Source organism: Peromyscus californicus, unplaced genomic scaffold (genome assembly GCF_007827085.1).
Source record: "Peromyscus californicus insignis strain IS unplaced genomic scaffold, ASM782708v3 Scaffold_11__1_contigs__length_118956290, whole genome shotgun sequence".
Lineage (NCBI taxonomy): Eukaryota > Metazoa > Chordata > Mammalia > Rodentia > Cricetidae > Peromyscus > Peromyscus californicus.
Genome location: NW_026294402.1, coordinates 100,623,225 through 100,644,238, shown reverse-complemented (window position 1 = coordinate 100,644,238; position 21,014 = coordinate 100,623,225). Strand labels below are relative to the sequence as shown.

At 45.1% G+C, this 21,014-nt stretch overlaps 1 protein-coding gene across 1 annotated transcript in view; it reads left to right on the top strand.

Annotated features, from left to right (window-relative positions):
• The window catches only part of LOC128098234 (collagen alpha-4(VI) chain-like), a 112,468-nt gene that overhangs the window by 75,922 nt on the left and 15,532 nt on the right, over positions 1-21,014 (top strand). Inside the window, exons 26-32 of the mRNA XM_052719067.1 lie at positions 2,186-2,221; positions 2,320-2,382; positions 4,281-4,343; positions 6,379-6,414; positions 7,337-7,373; positions 9,962-9,973; positions 10,059-10,552. Of these exons, the coding sequence (XP_052575027.1) occupies positions 2,186-2,221; positions 2,320-2,382; positions 4,281-4,343; positions 6,379-6,414; positions 7,337-7,373; positions 9,962-9,973; positions 10,059-10,552 (741 nt within the window). The remainder of the gene's footprint in view (positions 1-2,185; positions 2,222-2,319; positions 2,383-4,280; positions 4,344-6,378; positions 6,415-7,336; positions 7,374-9,961; positions 9,974-10,058; positions 10,553-21,014) is intronic.

Genomic DNA, 21,014 nt, shown 5'->3' with positions numbered 1-21,014 from the left:
TCCCAGAGCTCATCAGTTAGGCTCAGCTGGCTGGCCAGGAAGCCTTAGTTGTCTGCCTATCCCCTCCTCCCCTGTGCTGGGATCACAAGTATGTGCCACCACACCTGTCTCTACTGCTGAGTCACACTTCCAGCCAAGCATTTCACCGCTTCTCATTGTTATTGCTGTCATCGAGGCTCATCTAGATTCGACATGGCTTTCTACTTGGTTCCTTCAGAAGCCACCTATATGGTCTCCCTGCTCTGCCTCTCCCTCTGCCTCCTACAGTTAGGCCTTCATGAGGCAGCCAGAGCCATCTTTGAAAAGCTTAGTGAGAGCATGTCCTTGCTCTCCCCAAAGCCTGCCATAGCTCCCCATGGCACCGAGAAGAAAATCCTTTGTATCCATGGCCTGTGTGTGAGCTCCTAGGCTTCTTCTCCTGCCCTCCTCTTCCCCCAGTTCTGCCTCATCATCTTCTTGTGTTAAGGTCTCTTCAGGACCTTTCCCATCTGCCTGGATGCTTTTTGCCCAGATCCCTGCTAAACTCACTTCTGCAGTTCAGGCTGCTCTTTGCTTAAATGATGGTTTTGTAAAAAGACTTTGTCTGGCCACTGTCCATGGAAGAGCTCCCACCTCACCCCTACACACTCTTTACACCCACAGGCTCCTATTGATAGATTCAACAAACTGAAGACAGACATTTGAGAAAAAATTTGCATTTGTACTAAATCTGCACAGACTCTTGTTATTCCCCTGAAATAATAAAGGGTAATGTTTATTTCACAGCATCTGTGTTGTATTAGGCACCATGTATCATCTAGGGACCAAAGTCTTTGGGAAGTGTGCGTAAGTATATACTGGGAGGCACCATATTACACCAGGGAGTTGACTGTACTCAGATTTTGGCATCTCTGGAGGATACTGGAATCGACCTTCTGAAAATATTGAGGGACAACTCTAATTCTTTTAAAAAGTACACAATATTTTTGTTTTTTCTTTGAGAATTTCATATATGTATACACTATACTCTGATTATATTCACTCCCCCCATCTCCCCCTCCAGCTCCTCCCAGATCTCCTGGCAATGTTAACTCCTTTTTCTTTCAAGTCTTTTAAACTTACTAAGTGTAGTTATTCCTGCCCATATGTACACAGGAGTGGGATCATCTACTAGAGAATGGTCAACCTACCAGGGGATGTATACCTAAAAAAAAAAACCCAACTCTCCTTCTAGCGGCCATCAACTGTGAATAACTCTTCAGCTAGAGGTGGGGACTCGTGTCCCTTCCCATCCCATGTTGTAATATCTGTCTGTCTATCTATCTATCTATCTATCTATCTGTCTATCTATCTGTCTGTCTATCTGTCTGTCTATCTATCTATCTATCTATCTATCTATCTGTCTGTCTGTCTGTCTGCTGTCTGTCTGTCTATCTATCTATCTATCTGTCTGTCTATCTATCATCTATCTTTTATCTGTCTCTCTCTCTCTCTCTCTCTCTCTCTCTCTCTCTCTCTCTCTATCTCTCTATCTCTCTATCTCTATCTGTGTGTGCATGTGTGTGTAAGAGCACATGTGCCATGACCTGTGTGCATAGGTCAAAGGACAGCTTGCTAGAGCTGGTTCTCTCTTTATCATCTTGAGTCTCAAGGGTTGAACTCAGGTTCCGGCTTGGTGGCAAGTGTTTCTCCCTACTGGACCATCTCACTAGCCCATTTCTTAAATTTCTTAATTCTCTCTCTAGAATACTATTCAGCTCTGAGACGCTATCTATTTCTTGCTCAATTGCTTCTTCCAGAATGTAAGTTCTGTGGGGGTCTCTTGTTCACTGCCAAGTCCCCAGTGCTTAAAGGACCTGCAGGTGAATGGTATAGCTAAAGAAATGCCTGTGGGATGGATGATCGCTTTGAAGCATGCCTGTGGGTCTGACAATGTGCTCCTTCTTCCCAAAACTCAGGTCAATGTCCTCCCTTGCTTTCTGCTGGTGCAAATCTCAAGGGCTTTAAATAGAAATAAAATGCCCAAGAACGAAGTTTCACTAGACATTGCATCAAAGAGGGGGGAAATTGTAAAAACTATTTCCAGTTGTTGACCTCCAGGAGTGAAATGTGGCCATGTGATGAGTTTCTTCTTTCAAGCAGGAATGTTGAGGAAAAGCTTAGTCATCTGGCCCTGATCATTATCTTGTCCCATTTCTGACCCTAGGGTGAACCCGGATTCCCTGGCTATCCTGGTGTACAAGTAAGAAGAGCTCTCTGTGGGTCTGGCAACTGGTATGCACTGTCATGTGTTCGCACATCTTTCTTTACATTCAGAACTCGGCTTTTGTCTTTGATAAGGGAGAAGATGGTGAACCAGGCCGCAGAGGAGTGAAGGGGGCCAAGGGAGTCCAAGGGAAGAGGGTAAGAACCAAAGGGTCACCCGTTGTCATCCCAGGCACGGAGGGCGCTGGCCTACCCCTGCTCAGTCAGTACACATTGCACACCCCCAGCCCATCCCTTCTCATTTACATTCAGGGGGGAGACGCAGCTTCCGGGAACAACCAACAGTAACAACAGAGCATGCAGGCTAGAGCTTCAGCTCTGCACCACCAATTACTCAAGACGATTGGAGGGCACCTCTGCCTTGGCAACTCTAGGGAAAATTTGGAGGACATTGTCAAGGACAATGCTTTTGACCAAGTGCGGTTTGTCTGAGTATTCCCTAAACCTCTTTGGGACTAGAGTCCCAAGAGCATGACTTCTGCCTTGGTGGACTACTGTGTTTCCTTGGGTCTTCCACTAAGAACCCATTCCTTCAGGTTCAGCTGGTTGAGTATGAATTTTAAAAAAAATTCTTCCTTTTTGTTTTTGAGACAGTCTCATATAGCCCATGCTGGCCTTGAATTTTCTACATAAGTAAGGCCTTCCTTAGATCCCTGATATTTCTTCCTGTACTTCCCAACCATGCCATCATGCCCAGCTACGAAGATTAGATCTTGAAGAGCCACGGTCAATGGCAGCTCATTTTGAAAAGAGTGACTCCGTGGATATTAGGATCTGGATAGTGTTTAGCCGATAGACATCAGGAAGCAAGCCTTGGGCTGGTGAGATGGCTCAGGGAATGTTCCAGTTTCTGCTGCTGTGATAAACACTATGACCAAAAGCAACTTGGGGAGGAAAGGGTTTATTTGGCTGACACTTCCATGTCACAGTCCGTTATTGAGGGAAGGCGGGCAGGAACTGAAGCAGAAGTCGTAGAGAAATGTTGCTTAGGGGCTTGCCCTTCACAGCGTGCTCAGTTTGCTTTCGAATATAACCCAGGACCACCTGCCCAGGGATGGCACACCCACACCAATCATTAATAAAGAAAATGTCTCACAGATGTGAGCCAACCTAGTAGGGACATTTTTTCGGTTGAGGATCTCTCTTCCCAGTGACTTGAGCTTGTGCCAGGTTGACAAAGAACTAAGTAGCACACTGGGTAAAGGCGCTGGCCGCCAAGCCCAACAGCCCAAATTTGAACCCCAGCACCCACATGGTGAAAGGAGAGAAACTGCTCCTATAAGTTGTCATTTAGTCTCCACATGTACACCATGGCAAACATATGCACCCACTCACGAATAAATAAATGCAATTAAAAATATTTACAGTAAAGCCTTCTGGGACCGGGACATGAGCTTTCATTCAGAGCAGAAGGGAAGAAAAGCCAGAGAGCATGTGTCTTCCTTGGACTCAGTGACTGGTGTTTTCATCTACAGGCAAGGTCATAAAGATAGTCAGAGCCATGCTTGCTCAGCTTGCTGCTGCTTATGGTTGCTCTGATCGTTAACTAATCTTTCTACTTTCAAATAAAAAAGATAAGGCATTGATTAAATCCAGATAATAAGTGTGCTGTGTTACTTCAAATACCTAGAATACAAGCAGTGAGCTCCTGGCCACCCAAAGTCTTTCCTGAGACACTGAGGCTCAGAAAGTGCTGTGGGAATTTTTCCTTTCCCCAGAGTCAGGCCCTCAATGTAGACCTCATGAGTATGTTTATCACATGCCCTTAGACTTGACTGAGGGTTAAGTTATCTTCTAAGGCTCTGCGTGGAAATGTATTTGTGTGTCTATTGCCCATGGGCAAGCTGGGGTTAGATAGGGGGTAGGAGGGAGTTGTCTGGTCTCCATAAAGCCTCCCTGTTCCTCTCCATGAATACATCATTAACAGAGGTCAACAACAGACTGATTGGTCTTAGATATGAAGCAGTTTGATGTTTTGGGAGGGTCAGTTCTTGTAGCCAACAGGGAACCTTATTCCTTTGATTTTTCACTTTTAGGGTAATTCTGGCTTTCCTGGATTTGCTGGAACTCCAGGTGACCAAGGCCCACCAGGAAAAATGGTAACAAGTACCCTTTCTTTTTTAATTTTCAACCTTGTGCCAAGATGAGTAAGAGTTTGATAAGCAGCCTCACTGAAGAAGAAACAAATACCTTAGACACTGAACAGGGTCAAGGGCACAGGCAAGCTGCTCAGAGAATACTAACTTCAAACCCTACACAGAGTGCTCCATATGTAGATTTTTTTCTTTGAATATGGAGGTGATCTCAGTAGCTAGAGCGTTATGGATCTCCTTAAATACATGAGCCAAGACATAAAGTTTGGGGAGAATGTGCTTACTAATGCAAACACAATGACCGACACGCAAAACCAGAAGGGAATCTTAATGAAATATTCCAACCCTACAATCTTTTTTTAGACAGAGTTTCTCTGTGTAGCCCTGGCTGTCCTGGAACTCACTCTGTAGACCAGGCTGGCTTTGAACTCACAGAGATCCTCCTGCCTCTGCCTCCCGAGTGCTGGGATTAGAGGCCTGTATAGCTGGAGTTTTCTCCAGTCCTGCTCAGACCCGCAGCCACTCAGACCCAAATAAACACACAGGCGCTTATATTATTTAAACTGTTTGGCCTAATGGCTCAGGCTTCTTGCTATCTAGTTCTTATATCTTAACCCATTTCTATTAATCTATAAGTTGCCACGTGGCTTGTGGCTTACTGGTACCTTACATCTTGCTTCTCATGGCTGTGGTGGCTGGCAGTGTCTCCTGATCAGTCTTCTACCTCCCAGAATTCCCCTTTCTCCTTATCCCACCTATACTATACTTCCTGCCTAGCTACTGACCAATCAGCATTTTATTTATTAATCAATCAGAGCAACACATTCACAACATCCCCAGCAGGCCTGTGCCACCACTGCCAACCCAACCATACAAAGCTAACTGAACTGATAATGTTGCAGGACTAGAAGAATTTTTAGAATTCTCTGGGACATGGAAAGACATTGGGGCTCTGCCCTATGCCCTCTTTTAGAGACTGGCTTAATATAGTTTGCTTCTCTGTTGCTGTGAGAAAACATTGACCAAAAGCAAGTTGGGGAGGAATGAGTTTATTCAGCTTACAGGTTACAGTCTATCATTGAGGGAAGTCAAAGCAGGGACTCAAGGCAGGAAGGAGCTTGATGGCTGGGACTGAAGCAGACTACAGAGGACAGCTGCTTACTGGTTTGTCCCCTACCTGGGATGGTGGTCCATCTATTTAGGGGTGGTACTACCCACAGTTGGCTGGGACCTTTTATATCAGCTGGCAATCAAGAAAATGCCTCATAGGCATGTCTGTAGGCCGGGCTGAGATAATTCTTCAGTTGAGATTAATTCTTCCAAGGTATGTCTAGGTTTGTATCAAGTTGATGGAAAGTAACCAGTGCAAAGGGCTGTCATTCTGTGAGGATAGTGTATTCATCAGCCAGGGGTGGGAGAGGGACATGCTGGGCTCACCGGAGCTCAGGATTTTTACTGGAGAACAACTAAGTCAGAAAACCAAACATCGCAGAGGTAGTTCATGGCCATTTAATGGTGAAATGCAGATTGAGTGGGTTTCAGTACAGTGACTTGTCTACAAGTTACTGCCTTGTAGAGTCTAAACAAAGACTTCCTAGACTCTCAGAGGGGCTGGAGCCAGATAGCTAAAGCTGGAAGGCTTCAGGGAGGATTCCTTTACTATGAGGGCAGAGTCAGGGTAGAGATGAGAGGCCTGAAGAGCAGGAACAGGGGAGATACCAGGATGTGCTTTGGAATAGCTTGTGGTAGGATCTTGAATGGTTAGTTTTTGAATTTGAACTTGAACTATGGATTGGTCTCAAAACTACCTGGTCTTCCAAGAGTCTGTGTCCCATCTACCCAGGTTTCCTGGACTCTGAGGTCTGGGATGTACTGCTCAGGCACTCTGTCCTCCTTACTGGGGCTGGGCAGAACTCCAGGGCCAGGAGAGAAGGGCAGTGTATGTGCCATGGTGAACACTCAGCGTCTCCAGTTGGTCGTGGAGAAGAAAGTGCTGGGAATTAGAATGTTGCATTTTGAACCTTGTTTCTGTTCTTTCCAGGGCATCAAGGGTTCAAAAGGTTTGGCAGATAGGACGGTAGGTGGAGACTCTTGATTTGAAAATTCACTCATTTCACAACATAAATCTATAGCCACAAAGTGAGGTTTGTTAATCTTAAAGCTTCTTTCTTTTTAATAAATTCTGTTGATACTGTAAGTTTACAGAGTTTTCCCAGAAATGTCACTGTAAAAATAGTAGAATAATATTTTAAACATTAAGTGACACAAAAGAAAACATTTGGAAGCTGCCACCTTCCTGCAGTGTGTTCTTTTATAATGTTAAAAATAGTGCTTATAAAGCTATACATTTTTAATAAACCAGTTCACAGAGTAGTTATAGGCCTTTGTGACTTATGGGACCCCTTAAAAACAACCTCAGAAATTGTGACGAGTGCTTCTCTTCCAAGTACACACAGACTGTTATGTTAGGTAGGCATGGGAGGATGTGGAAGCATCTGAAGAACAGGAAGTGATGGGGTCTGAGGTTGAGAGAAGAGTAGAGGAAGGGATAAGAGGAAAGAGGTAGAATTATTGGGGTGGGGGATGTAGGGGGCACCTGTCTTGGTGCTTCTAAAAGAAATGTTCTAGCAAATGCTGCTATAAGAATGCATACACTGTCAGCAGTCCCCAGAATTCTCTGCTGAAGTTCCTGGATTTCAACTTCAAAATCAGGTTTGATCCCATCGATTTGTGAGGCAGATTACAAAGTAAAGAATTATCCCTCACCTATCTCAACACACTATTTAAAATTCTTTACATGTTTGAAATTAGCTACTGGATCCAGAAATAGAATCGTTAGGTGGTGTCATCAGCTCTAACAATTTTGTGGTTTTCTGTTACATATGTAAATGCTTCAGATAGGTCCTGATAACGTGCACATAGCATTTCAAGTCACGCCAGTGAAATCTGCTTCACATCAAATGCTTACTTCCTTTCTGTCTTTCCCCATCTCTCTACAGCCTTGTGAAATTGTTGATTTCATTCGGGAAAGCTGCCGTAAGTTGTTTGGGAGACACTCAGATGGAGCCAGTGGTGTGGATGGGCAGGGATCAAGGACTAAGGACATGAGCCACTAAGGATTTGACTGAGGCTTGGGAAGTTGCTTGTCCATCATAAAAAGATCTTCTAAATGGACAGATTGGGCCCAGTCTCCCATTGAATAAGTCATCTTTTCCTCAATGGGCTCCGAAATGAAGTATTTGAAAGGCATACCATCTCAATAATGAAGAAAAACTCCACCCTATAAGGCTGGGTCCCCCAAAATATAACCATACCCACACACCTGTGTGCCTGCATCCTGGTGCGTGAAACAGCATGGGAAGTACTGTTCTTTTTATTTCAACAGGCAGGATCCATGATGGTGTTTTGGGAGAGGAATATGCCCTACTTGATTGGGACTTCCTTTGCAGAAATGGAACTAGGAACCACTAGGTCTCAGGTCCCACTTTGTCACGTAACTGGTTGATATTTATGCACTCTCTTTACAAAACATCGTGGGTACTTATAGCTACAGAGAGCATGCTCCTCCCCTTACTATGATAGGGAGAGCACTTAGAAGTTTGGGTTTTATCCACAACTGCCTTCTTGCTCAGCCTCCTGGCTTCTGCCCACTCCCCGCTGCTGTTCAGGGAGATTGCGGGATCCGTTTCCATGGAAGTCACACAGAGTAATACTATCACCTTGGACAGAAAGGAAGAACATCTGTACAGAAAGTTAAAGCCCCTTTTCATTGAGGACTTCCACAGGGTCAAAAGCAAATAGAAAAGTGAGAAAAACCATTTGAGATAGAAGCAAGACTCCAGGAGAGGGCCCAGTGTGCTTGCTAGGTGGTGTCAAAATAAAAATTGCTGCAGCAAATCATCTTTATCTATAAACACGGACATGTTTGGAAAGCTAAATCTAAATATTTAAAAAGAAACTTTTGAATTGTAACTAGGCAAAGGACAGTAAAGGTGAGTCAGAGAAGAAAAATTAACAATGCACCTGTGGGAAAAGTGACCCTCAGTGGAAATTAAAGACCATCAGTTAAAACAATAATAATGTTCTTTTTTGTTCTCAAACTGGAAGCATGTACATAATTGCTATATATTCATACATATATATGCATATTTATTTATATAGTTTTGTTCTTCAGAGATAGGATCTTGCTAACTAGCCCTATCTGGCCTAGAACTCCTTATGTATAATGCTTTGACTTCAAACTTGTAATCCTCCTCCCAAGAGCTAGGAATACAGGCTTGTACCACCAGGCCTAGGCTTCAAATTGGAAATATTTAAAAACAAATAAAAATAATCCTTACCTCTAATTTGGGGAATGTATGAAAGCACACGTGACTTGTGGAATTACTAAAATGCTTTCTAAAGAGCAATTGGACCAGCCATATAAAAATCCATAATTAAAGTGATAGACACAGACTGTAATTGGACAAATAGTCACAGATACTTGTACGTGTATGCTTTTCCTGAGAGACATTGGCTTAAGAAATCAAGGGACATAAACATAGTAGAATATATGACAGCACTTGGCACTTACTGATAAAAAATGTCATACCAAGTGGAATGTGATTCAAAGTTAAACATACTTTAAGCTCCAAGTTTTATCAAATAAGATGAAAAGTTTTTTATTTATGGATACACAGATGGTGCACTAAGGACAATCTTAAATTTTTTATGAGCATATGTTGCTCATATATATGCACATATATACATATATACTTTTATATAATATACACATATACATTGTATATGATTTATATTTTATGACTATGTATATATGAGATACATGTAAAATACAGCTTCAGAATAGCTTAGTGTTTTAGTTGGATTTAATTTTAGTTGAAGGTAACCAAAGTCCTCATAACAGTGGGGAAATATGTTTCTCAAGTCAAAGCTTGGACATGATATGGAGTTCTGGGGAGTGGGGCCTGTCCCAGGGGTTCCAGGATAGAGTTTCCTTGCATCTTCTTCTCTGTCAGTGTGTGTGTGTGTTTCTGTGTGTGTCTGTGTCTGTGTAGGTAGGTGTAGATGCTGTTTTTCCCAAATTATCTCATGCTCTGAGATAATGTTATCTGGATTTCAGCAAGCCTGGAAGGAAGGGAGAGCAGGGGCAAAGGGCAAAGGGTGCTCTTGCTTGTCTTTTAGCCAATCAAGTAATGGGCTTCATTAGGGTATAAAGATGCATTTGCAAAGTCTTATTGTTTTCCTTATCCTATTATCCAGAATGTAGTAAGCCAGCTAGCTCTGGGAAAGCATGTTCTGTGTTTCAGGCAGCCAAGTACTCAGGTGGAAACTGATGCCCTATTATAATGGAAAAAAATTAGAGAGTGGATGCTGGGCAAATAGTAGCAGCCCTTGCCGAACTGGGGAGGGATGTCTAGAAGGCCATTTGGATTTCTCAGTAGAGAGAGTTTTTAAAAATGGACATGGCTTGAAAAATCCCAGCACTTGGAAGACTGAGGTAGGAGGATTTTTAAGTTCAAGGTTAGCTTGAGTGACACAGAAAAACTGTCAAATCGAAAGAGTGTATTTTATACTAAAGTATAAATGGCCCATGTACACTAACAGTGTCTTCTTTTCCCTTCCAGCTTGTTCAAAAGGTAAGTAATGCTCTTTGCTCAGGTAAGCCCTCCCCCATCTAGAGGCAGCACAGACATCTCAAGTTCTGTGTATCTCTGTGTCAAGGGATTTCCAGATGCCCAGCATTCCCTTCAGAAGTGGTCTTTGCTTTGGACATGTCCAACGATGTCTCCCAGTTGGACTTTGAGAGGATGAGAAGCATTCTACTGTCTCTGTTGATGAAGCTGGAGATCAGTGAGAGCAACTGCCCCATTGGTGCCCGAGTGGCCATTGTTTCCTATAACACGAGGACAGATTATCTAGTGCGCCTCTCGGACCATCAGGGAAAAGCTGCCCTACTACAGGCTGCCAGGAAAATCCCCCTTGAACGGTCATCTGGATCCCGGAAACTTGGGGCCACCATGGGGTTTGTGGCAAGACATGTATTCAAACGTGTGCGCTCAGGCCTTCTGTTAAGGAAGGTGGCTGTGTTCTTCCAGGCTGGCAGGAACTACAATACAACCTCTGTTGGCACAGCCTTGCTGGAGCTCCATGCGGCGGACATTGTCACAGCAGTTGTAACATTCACAGAGGAGCACAACCTCCCGGATGCCTTGCTGGTACGTGACGAAGGGCCGATGGGAAGAGGTGCTGGAGCTGGTCTTGTTCTCACCCTCCACCAGGGATGGCGTGAGCAATTAAGTGTGGTCCAGGGGAAGAATTCTCCAGACGTTGCTGAATGTGGGAGAGGTGAGGTGTCTCAGTATGGGCACTATGGACAGAGTTACTAGAGAGTAACTGCTTCTTCTGGAGCACACGTTTGGTGCTAAGGGCCTCACAGACCTTACCTTATGTAATATCCCCGAAGCTCTATTAGTTAGGCCTTGTTGGTTTTCTCTGCTTTGAGAGTGAGAAAAATCGACTTAGAGAAGGGAAGCATACTCTTGAGGGTCAAGTAACTAGTCAGTGGCAGATGCAATCGGCTGTCAAACGTGTACACAGCACTGTACTGAAGCAGAGATTAGAGACGGTGACTTTCTTCCTCCTTCCTTTTATTGGCGTATAATCTTGTATATCCATTTAACAACATGGAAAAATGCAGTGCTTTTAAAGCACACACATGAATGGATTGTGTGTGTGTGTGTGTGTGCATCTGTGCGTGTGCAAAAATGCATGTGCACAGAGGCATGCATGTGAAGGCCAGAGTTCACTCAGCCTCGGCTGTCATTCCTCAGGGGCTGTTCACCTTGTGTTTTGAGACAGGGTCTCTCCCCGTCCTGGACCTGCTAAGTAGGCTAGGCCAGCTGGCCGGCCAGCCCGGGTACCCCCCTGTCTCCACCTCTCCAGTGCTAGGATTACAGGTTTGTGCCACCATATCAGGCTTTTTACCTAGTTGCTGTGGATCTGAACCCAGGGCTCATGCTTGCGTAGCTTTGTTGACGGAGCTCCAGTTGGATTCTTATGTACTTTACTCCTCTGTGACCAGGTTGCGATGAAGGCTCAGAACCCCTTTGGCATTTATAAATTCTCTCCCTGTTCCTTACCCAGCCATATAGCCCAGCATAACTACTCCTCTGACTTTGATTACAAGCTTATTCTGAGTCTTGATATAAAAGGAATCATTCACCATTTATCTTTTGTATCTGACTTATTCCAATCAACATGTCTGGTCTTGCTTATCCATGCTGTGTGTATGGGCAAGTTGTTCCTTTTTATTTCAGTGTGGCGTTTCAATGTGTGTAGAAACTAGGAGTTATTCACATATCTAGTCTCTAAAGTTTACTCTTCTAACTAAAACCTATGCAGTACGTGCTCACAGAATTTCTGAGACGATCTATCAAAATCAAGGTCGGTTTTCTTCCACTGCCTGTGAATGCTAGATTTAGTCATATGACATTACCAACATTTGACCATTTCTGACCTGGAAAAAATGGAAATGTCATATGATTCTACTCAATAACTAATGGATTCAGCTGTGCCAGACCACTTCATTTTCTCTTGAGAGTGAGTTGTGCATTGGAAGTGCTAGGTGAGGAATTTGGTTGACACACAGTGCATGTGGCTGAGAATCAATGGATAAGCTTGTGACAGCTTGCAAACTACCGGGAAGATGGGCAGCCATCTTAGGTAGAGAAACAAAGGGAAAATGATGAGAGGGAGTTCTCTGCTGTCCTCGCTGCATCCCTCTTGCCTAGCAGGACATCGGACAGGGTGGGCTGGTGGTGGAGGAGGTCTGCCTCACAGACCTCCTTCACATGCATGCCTCTGTGCACATGCATTTTTGCACACGCACACACGCACAGATGCACACACACACTCATTTAGAAAGTGACACCATGGTGCAATCACATCTCCCTGAATGCACCCCAGTGCTGCTCTCTGATGGGCTGCTGGGCAGCCAGTGTTTACTTCTGATTTGTGGGTACATCCTTAGTCAGAGCCTGCTTGCCCTCCTCATCTCGGGGTTCAGAGGGAAAGGATGAAATGCTATGTGAGGAGACGCTGCTGGCTGTAATACACTTGACACTCTGTGCTATCCTTTTTAGCTGCTCTCCTCTCCATTGTGTGGGCATGTTCTTGCCCCAGGGTTCTGGGAGACAGCTCGGCATTTTGAAAATTTAACGGTTTAGAAAAGATGTTAAATGATACTTGTCAGCTCGGATGTAACGAATGACCTCACTGCTGGTGACATTGGCAAGGAGAGAAGCTGTCAACATGACAACCCCATCTTCAGGGCCTCTCAGAAAAAAAAAAAAGCCCTTGTTCTTCTCCAGTGCCCACACTGCAGCCTTTCACTAACCTCCCCTACTCATTACGTGAGGGCCGTCTGTTGAAGACAGTGTGTTTACCATGTGCTTTCTCTTCTGAACTCACTGCCCGAAGGCTCTCTGACTCTGGGTGAGGCTTTTGCCTTTCCCTTCTATGTTATTATAATTTTCAGAACAGCCCCCACATACTTCTTCCAGGCAAATGATGGTAGCTCCAAATGAACGGATTATACAAACAGATATTCTAGCTTCTCAGTTCATTTAAACACACTTGGAGCCTGCCACACCTATCGGGAAGCTTTTTTACGCCATCCATGGAATTGTTGCAGCCCTCAATAAAACAGCATTATCACATTTGGGCTCCTGGTGCCTAATCCCATCATTAAGAACCGCCTTATGCCTGAAAACATAAGCCTTCATTAGGTCATTTTTTTTTAAAGCAAAGAAGCAAAGCATTGGAGGGAAAATGCAGCTTGCATGCCAGGCTTTGGATTTCATTTTTCTTTCTAAAAAGCCTCACACAGATTCCCTTGAAACAATGCCTAGGAAAATAGCTCATGTTTATTGATCCAGCCACCATTCTAAGCTTTTATTGATTCACTTAATCCTCAGAACCCAACGAGATAGGCAGTATGATGAGCCTATTCGTCAGACAATGATACTGAGACACAGAGCAGTTAAGTGAGTGTTCAAGGTCGGGAGCTCTCACGAGCTCTGAGGCTTTGAATCCCAAAGTCAAAAACAGTAAAGCGGAATCGAGACCTTCCAAGGTCTGAGTCTTTCCTCTCTTTTCATGTATTTTGTCTTAGGAGATATGTCTGTAAACTGGTCCCACTTTCACTCCTTAGCAGATCCAAAGAATGGAAGGCTGGCTGTCACAGACGACCCCTCCCTTCATGCAACATCAGCTTTAGAAGAAAAAGAAATTGGGCTGTGTGTGTGTGTGTGTGTGTGTGTGTGTGTGTGTGTGTATGTGTGTGTGTGTGTGTGTGTGTGTATGTGTGTGTGTGTGTGTGTGTGTGTGCGCGCGCGCGTGCGCGTGGAGGCCAGCTGTTGATCTTGGTTGTCGTTCCTCGGGAACTGTCGACCTTGTTTTCCCAGACATGGTCTCTCACTGGGAACTATTGCTCTTTATTAGACTAGGCTGGCTGGCTCTGGAGCCTGAGGCATTCACATGTCTTGTTCTTTCTAGCCCCAAGACTCACATTCACACTAACACCACCATGCCCAGTCTTTGGGTGCTGGGGTCAAACATCCTCAAGCTTGTGTGGCAAGTACGTTATCAGCTGGGTGATGTCCCTAGCTCGAGATATCATTTTTTTTTTTTTTTTTTTAGAGAAAGAGTGGCCTGCTGCTGACACCTGAGCTGCTGTGTTCTCCATGAGCTCTGTAATGTACTATGGCCAGGAGCAGCAACTTAGGGAGGAAATTAGACTTCATGACTTTGTCCCTTAAATTATTGTATCCGCTTGAGAAACAGAAGATTGCTATGCAATGAAGGTTGGATTAAGTCTTATTTGCTGGTGGTCGAGAACAGGCTCATGCCTAAAATGACTGTCAGCCCCGAGGTGAGGCAGGGAAGTGTTTTTTAAAGCCAAACCCCACAATCACATCGCACCAGGGGCAGGCCAGAAAACAGGAGTTTCCAAAGTTTCAGTTCAGTGGATTAAAACCACTTGTTTTATGTTGTAAAACAATGGATCTCCTTATGCTGCAGGAGAGAATGTTCTGCTCTGCAACATGTGGTTAGTTGGGGGTGGAGTGGGGCTGGGAGCAGTTGGATGGAGCCAGAGATGAAGTTAGCTAAAACTAGAATAAAATGGAGTCACTTTGAGCAGCTCAAAATAACTAGAGTGTATTTTTTTGGCTCATAGGATTATTGTGAAAATTATAAGGTATATCACTTACAAGGACATCTGATACCCTCTGTGTGGTAATCAGCTTGGATATGTTACACCTTGAGTGGCCCAATAGCTGCCATTCAACAAGCATCTACATGGTTCTAGCCCCCGCACTACACACTGGCCCCCGCACTGCACACTGGCCACCACACTGCACACTGGCCACCACACTGCACACTGGCCAACCACACTGCACACTGGCCCCCACACTGCACACTGGCCACCACACTGCACACTGGCCAACCACACTGCACACTGGCCACCACACTGCACACTGGCCACCACACTGCACACTGGCCAACCACACTGCACACTGGCCAACCACACTGCACATTGGCCAACCACACTGCACACTGGCCCCCACACTGCACACTGGCCCCCACACTGCACACTGGCCCCCACACTGCACACTGGCCCCCACACTGCACACTGGCCCCCACACTGCACACTGGCCAACCACACTGCACACTGGCCACACTTCATTATCCTAACCTCTTAGGACTCAAATTGTACTCTGGGGACCAGCAACAAAGACATCACCAGGCAGTACGGAATGCTAAACTTCAAGCCTTGATTGAGCTGATCCATCTGAACCTGCATTTATACGTCAAGATCCTTGGACACTGTGTGTGGATGTCAAGGTTTGAGGAGTGTTCTCATTTCCTTTCTGCTACTGTGTGAAAACACCTGACAAGAAGCAACGTAAGGCAGAGAGGGGCTTATTGCAGCTTATAATTCCAGGTCATAGTCCATCACTGTGAGGAGGTCGAGACAGGAACCTTGAACAGGTAGTCACATCATCCCACAGTCAAGAGCAAAAACACATGCTTGCCTGCTTGCCTGCTTGCTTATGCTCAGCTCCACTTCTCTACTTTAATACATTTCAGGGCTCACTGAGTAGGGAATGGTGCCACTCATGCCCACAGTGGGCTGGATCTTACCACATCAGTTAACCTAAGATACTCCTCCACAGACTTGCCTGCAGATGGACCCAAAGCAGACAATTCTGCATTGAGACTATCTCCCCAGGTGATTATCGGCTGTGTAAGGTTGGCAATCAAATCTAACTATCACAAGGAGTGACTAAACCTCATGACTATCCTACCCATTAATAATGATAGCCTTCATTTCCCAGATGAAGTGAGCAAAGTTAAGAGGGAGAAGTGATTTGTTCTAAGCCACATAGTCCAGGAATTTGCGTTCAGATATGGCATGTTCCCAAGTTCCTCTTTCTCATGGTACACTCTTAACCTGGTTCTGACTCCCAGTGTTTCTGGGGCGTACAGGGAGAGTGGGTTGTGTGGATGACTTTAGTGGCACTATGATAGTTTAGAGGAGCCCAAACTCTACTCAAGCTCCTTGGGCCAGGCACAGGTCAGGTGGTGACTTTGTCCTTTCTCCCTTCCTCTGTCCTCCTAACCCTAACCCACCCCCACATAGTTTCCTCTCCTTGTTTTCTGAGCCGTTATCCCAACTTGGTGCCAGGTACTTTGTAAACTCCCTAGGGTCTCGTCAGCTCTCACCCTCTCCAAGGTAAACCTTCCTCCCTAGTACTTTCCTCTTCCCTCCTTCTCTGCTTTTGTTTCCCCTAGCCAAGAGCCTTCCCAGCTCAGTCCCAGGAATGGACATTCTCTCTTGGCCTCTGGCAGCTGAGTACCACAGCTGAAGCCTCAAGTTAAAGCCTGGGAGCCTCTCCGGGACAAGGGTTCATGGGAAGTTCTTTAGTATGAAGGAAGGATGCGGTGAGGTTTGAGCATCGCTGTTGCGTCATTCTGCCTGTGAACCAGAAGAGGATGTCAGTGTGAACCCATGGGTGTATGTATTCTCTCCCGGTCTTTACTGTACCACTGAGGCAGGATAGAAAGACAGGAAACAGTGGAGGTGACATGGGAAGGGAGAGAAGCCTCCCACCCTGGGATCCAGTTTGCCTTTGCTGCAGAATGAGCATCAGGAAACTCCAGCACCACTGAAAGTGCCTACAGAAATGATGTGTGTTTTCCTATAACAAGAGATCTTAAACAAGAGCATCAAAACGAACAAACAAACTATGCCTACCTGGGGCCAGAACGTTTGCAACCTTGAGTTCACCCTACCAGCATTTCTCTCTTATCCCTAAATCTTTGTGTGTGTGTGTGTGTGTGTGTGTGTGTGTGTGTGTGTGTGTGTGTGTGTGTGTGGTATATGCCCATGTGTGTGAGAGTACTCATGAGCCAGGAGAAGACATTGGGTATCCTGTTTATCACTCTTTTTCTCATTCTTTTTTTTTTTTTTTTTTTTTTTTTTTTGGTTTTTTCGAGACAGGGTTTCTCTGTGTAGCTTTGCACCTTTCCTGGAACTCACTTGGTAGCCCAGGCTGGCTTCGAACTCACAGAGATCCACCTGGCTCTGCCTCCCGAGTGCTGGGATTAAAGGCGTGCGCCACCACCGCCCGGCCTTTTTCTCATTCTTTTGAGACAGAATCTCTCACTGAACCTGGAGGTGACTGGCAGCCAGCAAGTTAGAGATCCTGTTATCTCTGCCCTGTCACAACACTGGGTTACAGGAGTGTGTGAGGCTACCCTGAACTTTTTACATGCTTCTTGGGAATTTGAACTCAAGTCCTTATGCTTGCACAAAAGTGCTCTTACTTATTGAGCCATCTTCCAAGCCCCCATTCTTGAATCTTAAACAGTACACTACACCCCATAAAACCTCCTTATAATTTCATCCACAAAAAGAAATTCGTGTGTGTGTGTGTGTATGTGTGTATAGGTTCACATGTATGAGAGTGATCTGTGGAGGTCAGAGGACAGCCTTGGCTTTTCCTTGGGTGTCATTCACCTTTCCTTAGGAGACAGGGTCTGTCATCAGCTTGGGACTTGCAGAGTAGACTAGCCCAGGTGGCCACCTAGGCCCAGGGATCTGCTTGTCCCTGCTACCCCAGTGCTGGACTCATAAGCGTGTATCACTCTGCACAGCTTGTTTTTCTTTTTCCTGTGGGTTCTGGGGAGTAGGCTTAGGCCTCATGCTTACAGGGCAAACACTTGGTGACTGAGCTATCTCCCAGACCACAAAAGGAAAGTCTCCAAGATAAGAAAAATAAGTACACCAGCTTAAATAGATTTTAAATCTTACTTAAATTTTAAGCTTTGCTTAATGTTTACACTTGGTCCTAGCCAGAAGTCTGAGAAAGGATCATTTGGCTTAATCTTTAATTCTTGTTGTAGATTATATCCCCAGAGGAATGTAGACAGTTCTCTACAGGGCAAAGACACCAAAGCTCTTCTCTCTCTCAAGAAGCCCACATCCACGCCTTGGGACTGTATCTATCCCTTTCCTGGAAGATTCTGTCTGAATACTTAATCAGTCACTAACTTCGCCTCTTTCTAGCTTGTCCTGAAATTCTTTTCTGTGGCGTAGTCAAGAATCCCACTTTACCTGAGTGGAGATCCCTGAGGGGGCTTGCTCTCCTGAGGGGGCTCGCTCTCCTGAGGCTACTGTTGACTCTGTTGTGTGGTGACTTCCGTTGCCGCAGACATGACCCGACATTTAAAAATAAAGTTGGTTGAAAGATGTCAGAGGTGCAGATTCTAACGAAAGCCGCATTTTGCTTTGTGTTGAGATCTTCTAGACTTGATTCCCTACTCCGATGCAGTCCTCAGCAGGAATCAACGGGCCAGTATTCTCTCCCCATACCAACGCCCCCACTTTGTCTCTGCTTGAGTTTTCTCAGGAAACCTTTCTCCCACCTTACCCCTGACAACGACTCTGCTGACAAATCCAAAGTCAAAGGCATGGAATGTTGTTAATAAGGCCCCGTATAGACGTGTCTGCACTGAGTCATAGCTTCCCCGTGAACATCCACTACAGTTTTGGTCTTGTTATCACAATTATTTGGCAAGAACAGTACAGATGTTAAGTGGAATCTTAAAATTATTGTTTCTAAGCAAAGTTAAAAGTTAAAGTTGTGTCTCTAGTCACAAATTCAATTGAATTTGGCAACTTTCCAATGAGCCGAATAAAACATGGAAGAGTTATGGGCTCCGAGACGCCCAGAGCAGAAGAGCTCGCGTATTGTTCTGAACAGAAGCAGACACAAACGACAGTAGCCTAGGACCAGGTTGTGCTGGCACAGGAGAACCCAGCAGCAGAAACTCCCCCCTTAAAACTCGGTTCCCAAGGAAACCGAAGGCAGATGCCTCTCTCTGGCCACACAGCCACATCTGGCAGATCAAGGACTACAACCCAAATTCCCGACATCTAATCTCTTGGCCTAGAACTTTCCCCTTGAGCCATCTCTAAAGACAGAAGGACATGAATTTGTATAGCTGTAAGATGAATGTCTACATTTATCTGAAGTATTTCATTACCTTGAAACTTGATTTAAAGTTTGCATCTTATAGCTTCAGCCATACTTCCTGTGATTTAAAATGGTTGTATACCAACTTAGCATCTCCCTACAAGGCTTGGGTAAAGCTCTTGGGTTATCTCAGCTTTTTATTTCTCTTGGCTCATTGCCATGGATCCTGGTTCCAGAAGCCTCCCAATTTCCTTCTGTGATTTCCAGTAAAATGATGACATGTCACATTCCTGTCTACCTTGTTTTATCTAGAGTGATTAATTGGGTCCATTTGGTTAGTCCATGCTCAGATCTGATGGCCATTTGGAGGAGATCTGCATGATGAATGCCAGCAGCTCTACTCAAGAAGACCCTGTGTTAGTGTCTTCCATGTGTCAGGGAGCCTCATGGCTCAGATGTGCTCAGCAGCTGCACACTGGAGGTGGCATTAGCTAATATATAGGAAATGGGGCAGAGTTCAGATGAGTAACCACTGTCCAGCTTCGGGCCTTTGTGCATGTCATCCTTCACACTAGAAGGCCACCACCACTGCTTCTCTTTCCTTACTCTCCTAAAAATGTCAAATGGCTTTGCCTTTATCAACCCCTTCCCTTGAAGTGACTCTCCTCTTCCCACATCCCTAAAGCACATCTCTGGAGCCCTTTCTTTCTGGGAGATCCTTGGTCTCTCTTTCCGCAAATGAAGGTATGGCCATGTCACCTTTTGGTCCTCTACATGGCTTGTGAGGAAGGACCTCTGGTAGTAGCTACTGATCAGCCTGGGTACAACTTAATTGTTGCTTTGCCCCATAAAGAATGAGAGAGGATTTTGTTTTGCCTTTCTTCTCAGATTTTTGTCTGTTTTTGTTTTGGTGTGTGTATTACATTAATATGTAAATTCTTCACATTTCTTTCCTTGTTAAGATGTTTCCTTCAAGTGAGCTTGTTTTGAAAGGCAGTGCTGTTACAGGTCTGCTGGAGCATCAAGTAGAAAGATTAAAGAGCTCTGTGAAGGGTCTATGGCACAGAAAGTTCTTTTCCAAAGTAACCCTTGACTGTCTGTCTTCCCGAGAGCTAGCACGGTGTCTTCGTGGCCTAGGCCCCCTACGACCAGAGGAGGGCTCAGAGTTGCTGGCCATGTGCACCACGAGGAGCAGACCTTCAGTGGGGTTTCATCTTACGTGTTTTGGCAGAGAGGGGATAAAAAGATGGAGGTGGTTGAGCTTGGACACCTGCAGCTTTGCAGCCCTCACCTCAGCTCCTGGGAGGAAGGACTGGGGAACATTTCTAGCTTCCATCATGAGGTGGAAGTCTTGGGAACAGAATTAGTCAGGGCTGGCTAACTGTGGGACCATTCACCCCCGACCCAAATGCCATGATGTTTTCTGTGGAGTGACTGCAGCCCTTATGTGGGGTGGGGCATGCTCTGCTGCACGTACCCACTCCAGAACCTCTGCGTTTTCTATCAGTGCCTTCATTATACTTTAGGCCATCAAACCTGTTTCTTCTCCATCCTTTAAATCTGGCTGGCCAATGAAGGGGAGGGAGCAAGGAAACCACAGTACGTGAACCCGACTGACACGAATTACTTTTACCTGCATCCCTTTGGCCAAACCCCAGTCATATTTAGGAACTCATTGCAAAGGAGGCTGGGAAATGTAGTCTGGCTGTGCCTCTAGGAAGAAGGCATGGGATTGTTGATCTGCTTTCAAGGTGTTCCAGGGACCTTGTTGGGTTTATTGTTATTATTCACATTTTATTTATTTATTATTGGTTTTTTTGAGACAGGGTTTCTCTGTGTAACAGCCCTGGCTGTCCTGGTACATTTTATTTTTAATCCTTGTTGTTGATTGTTAAACTAATCATGATCAGAGAGGTACATGAAAGAGATAAACAGATTTTCCCATCTCTTCAAAGTTTTCCTCATCCCTCTCCATTCTTACCTTCTAGATGTACTATGCCTCAGCCTTGAACACAAGGGATACTCTACAGGTGCTTCCTTTATAGTATCGACCTCAATCCCTTTGAATGTTACAGGACTGCTTCCTTAGTATATAGTATATGTCCTGTTAGAGCTAGGGCTCTGTGTGATTATA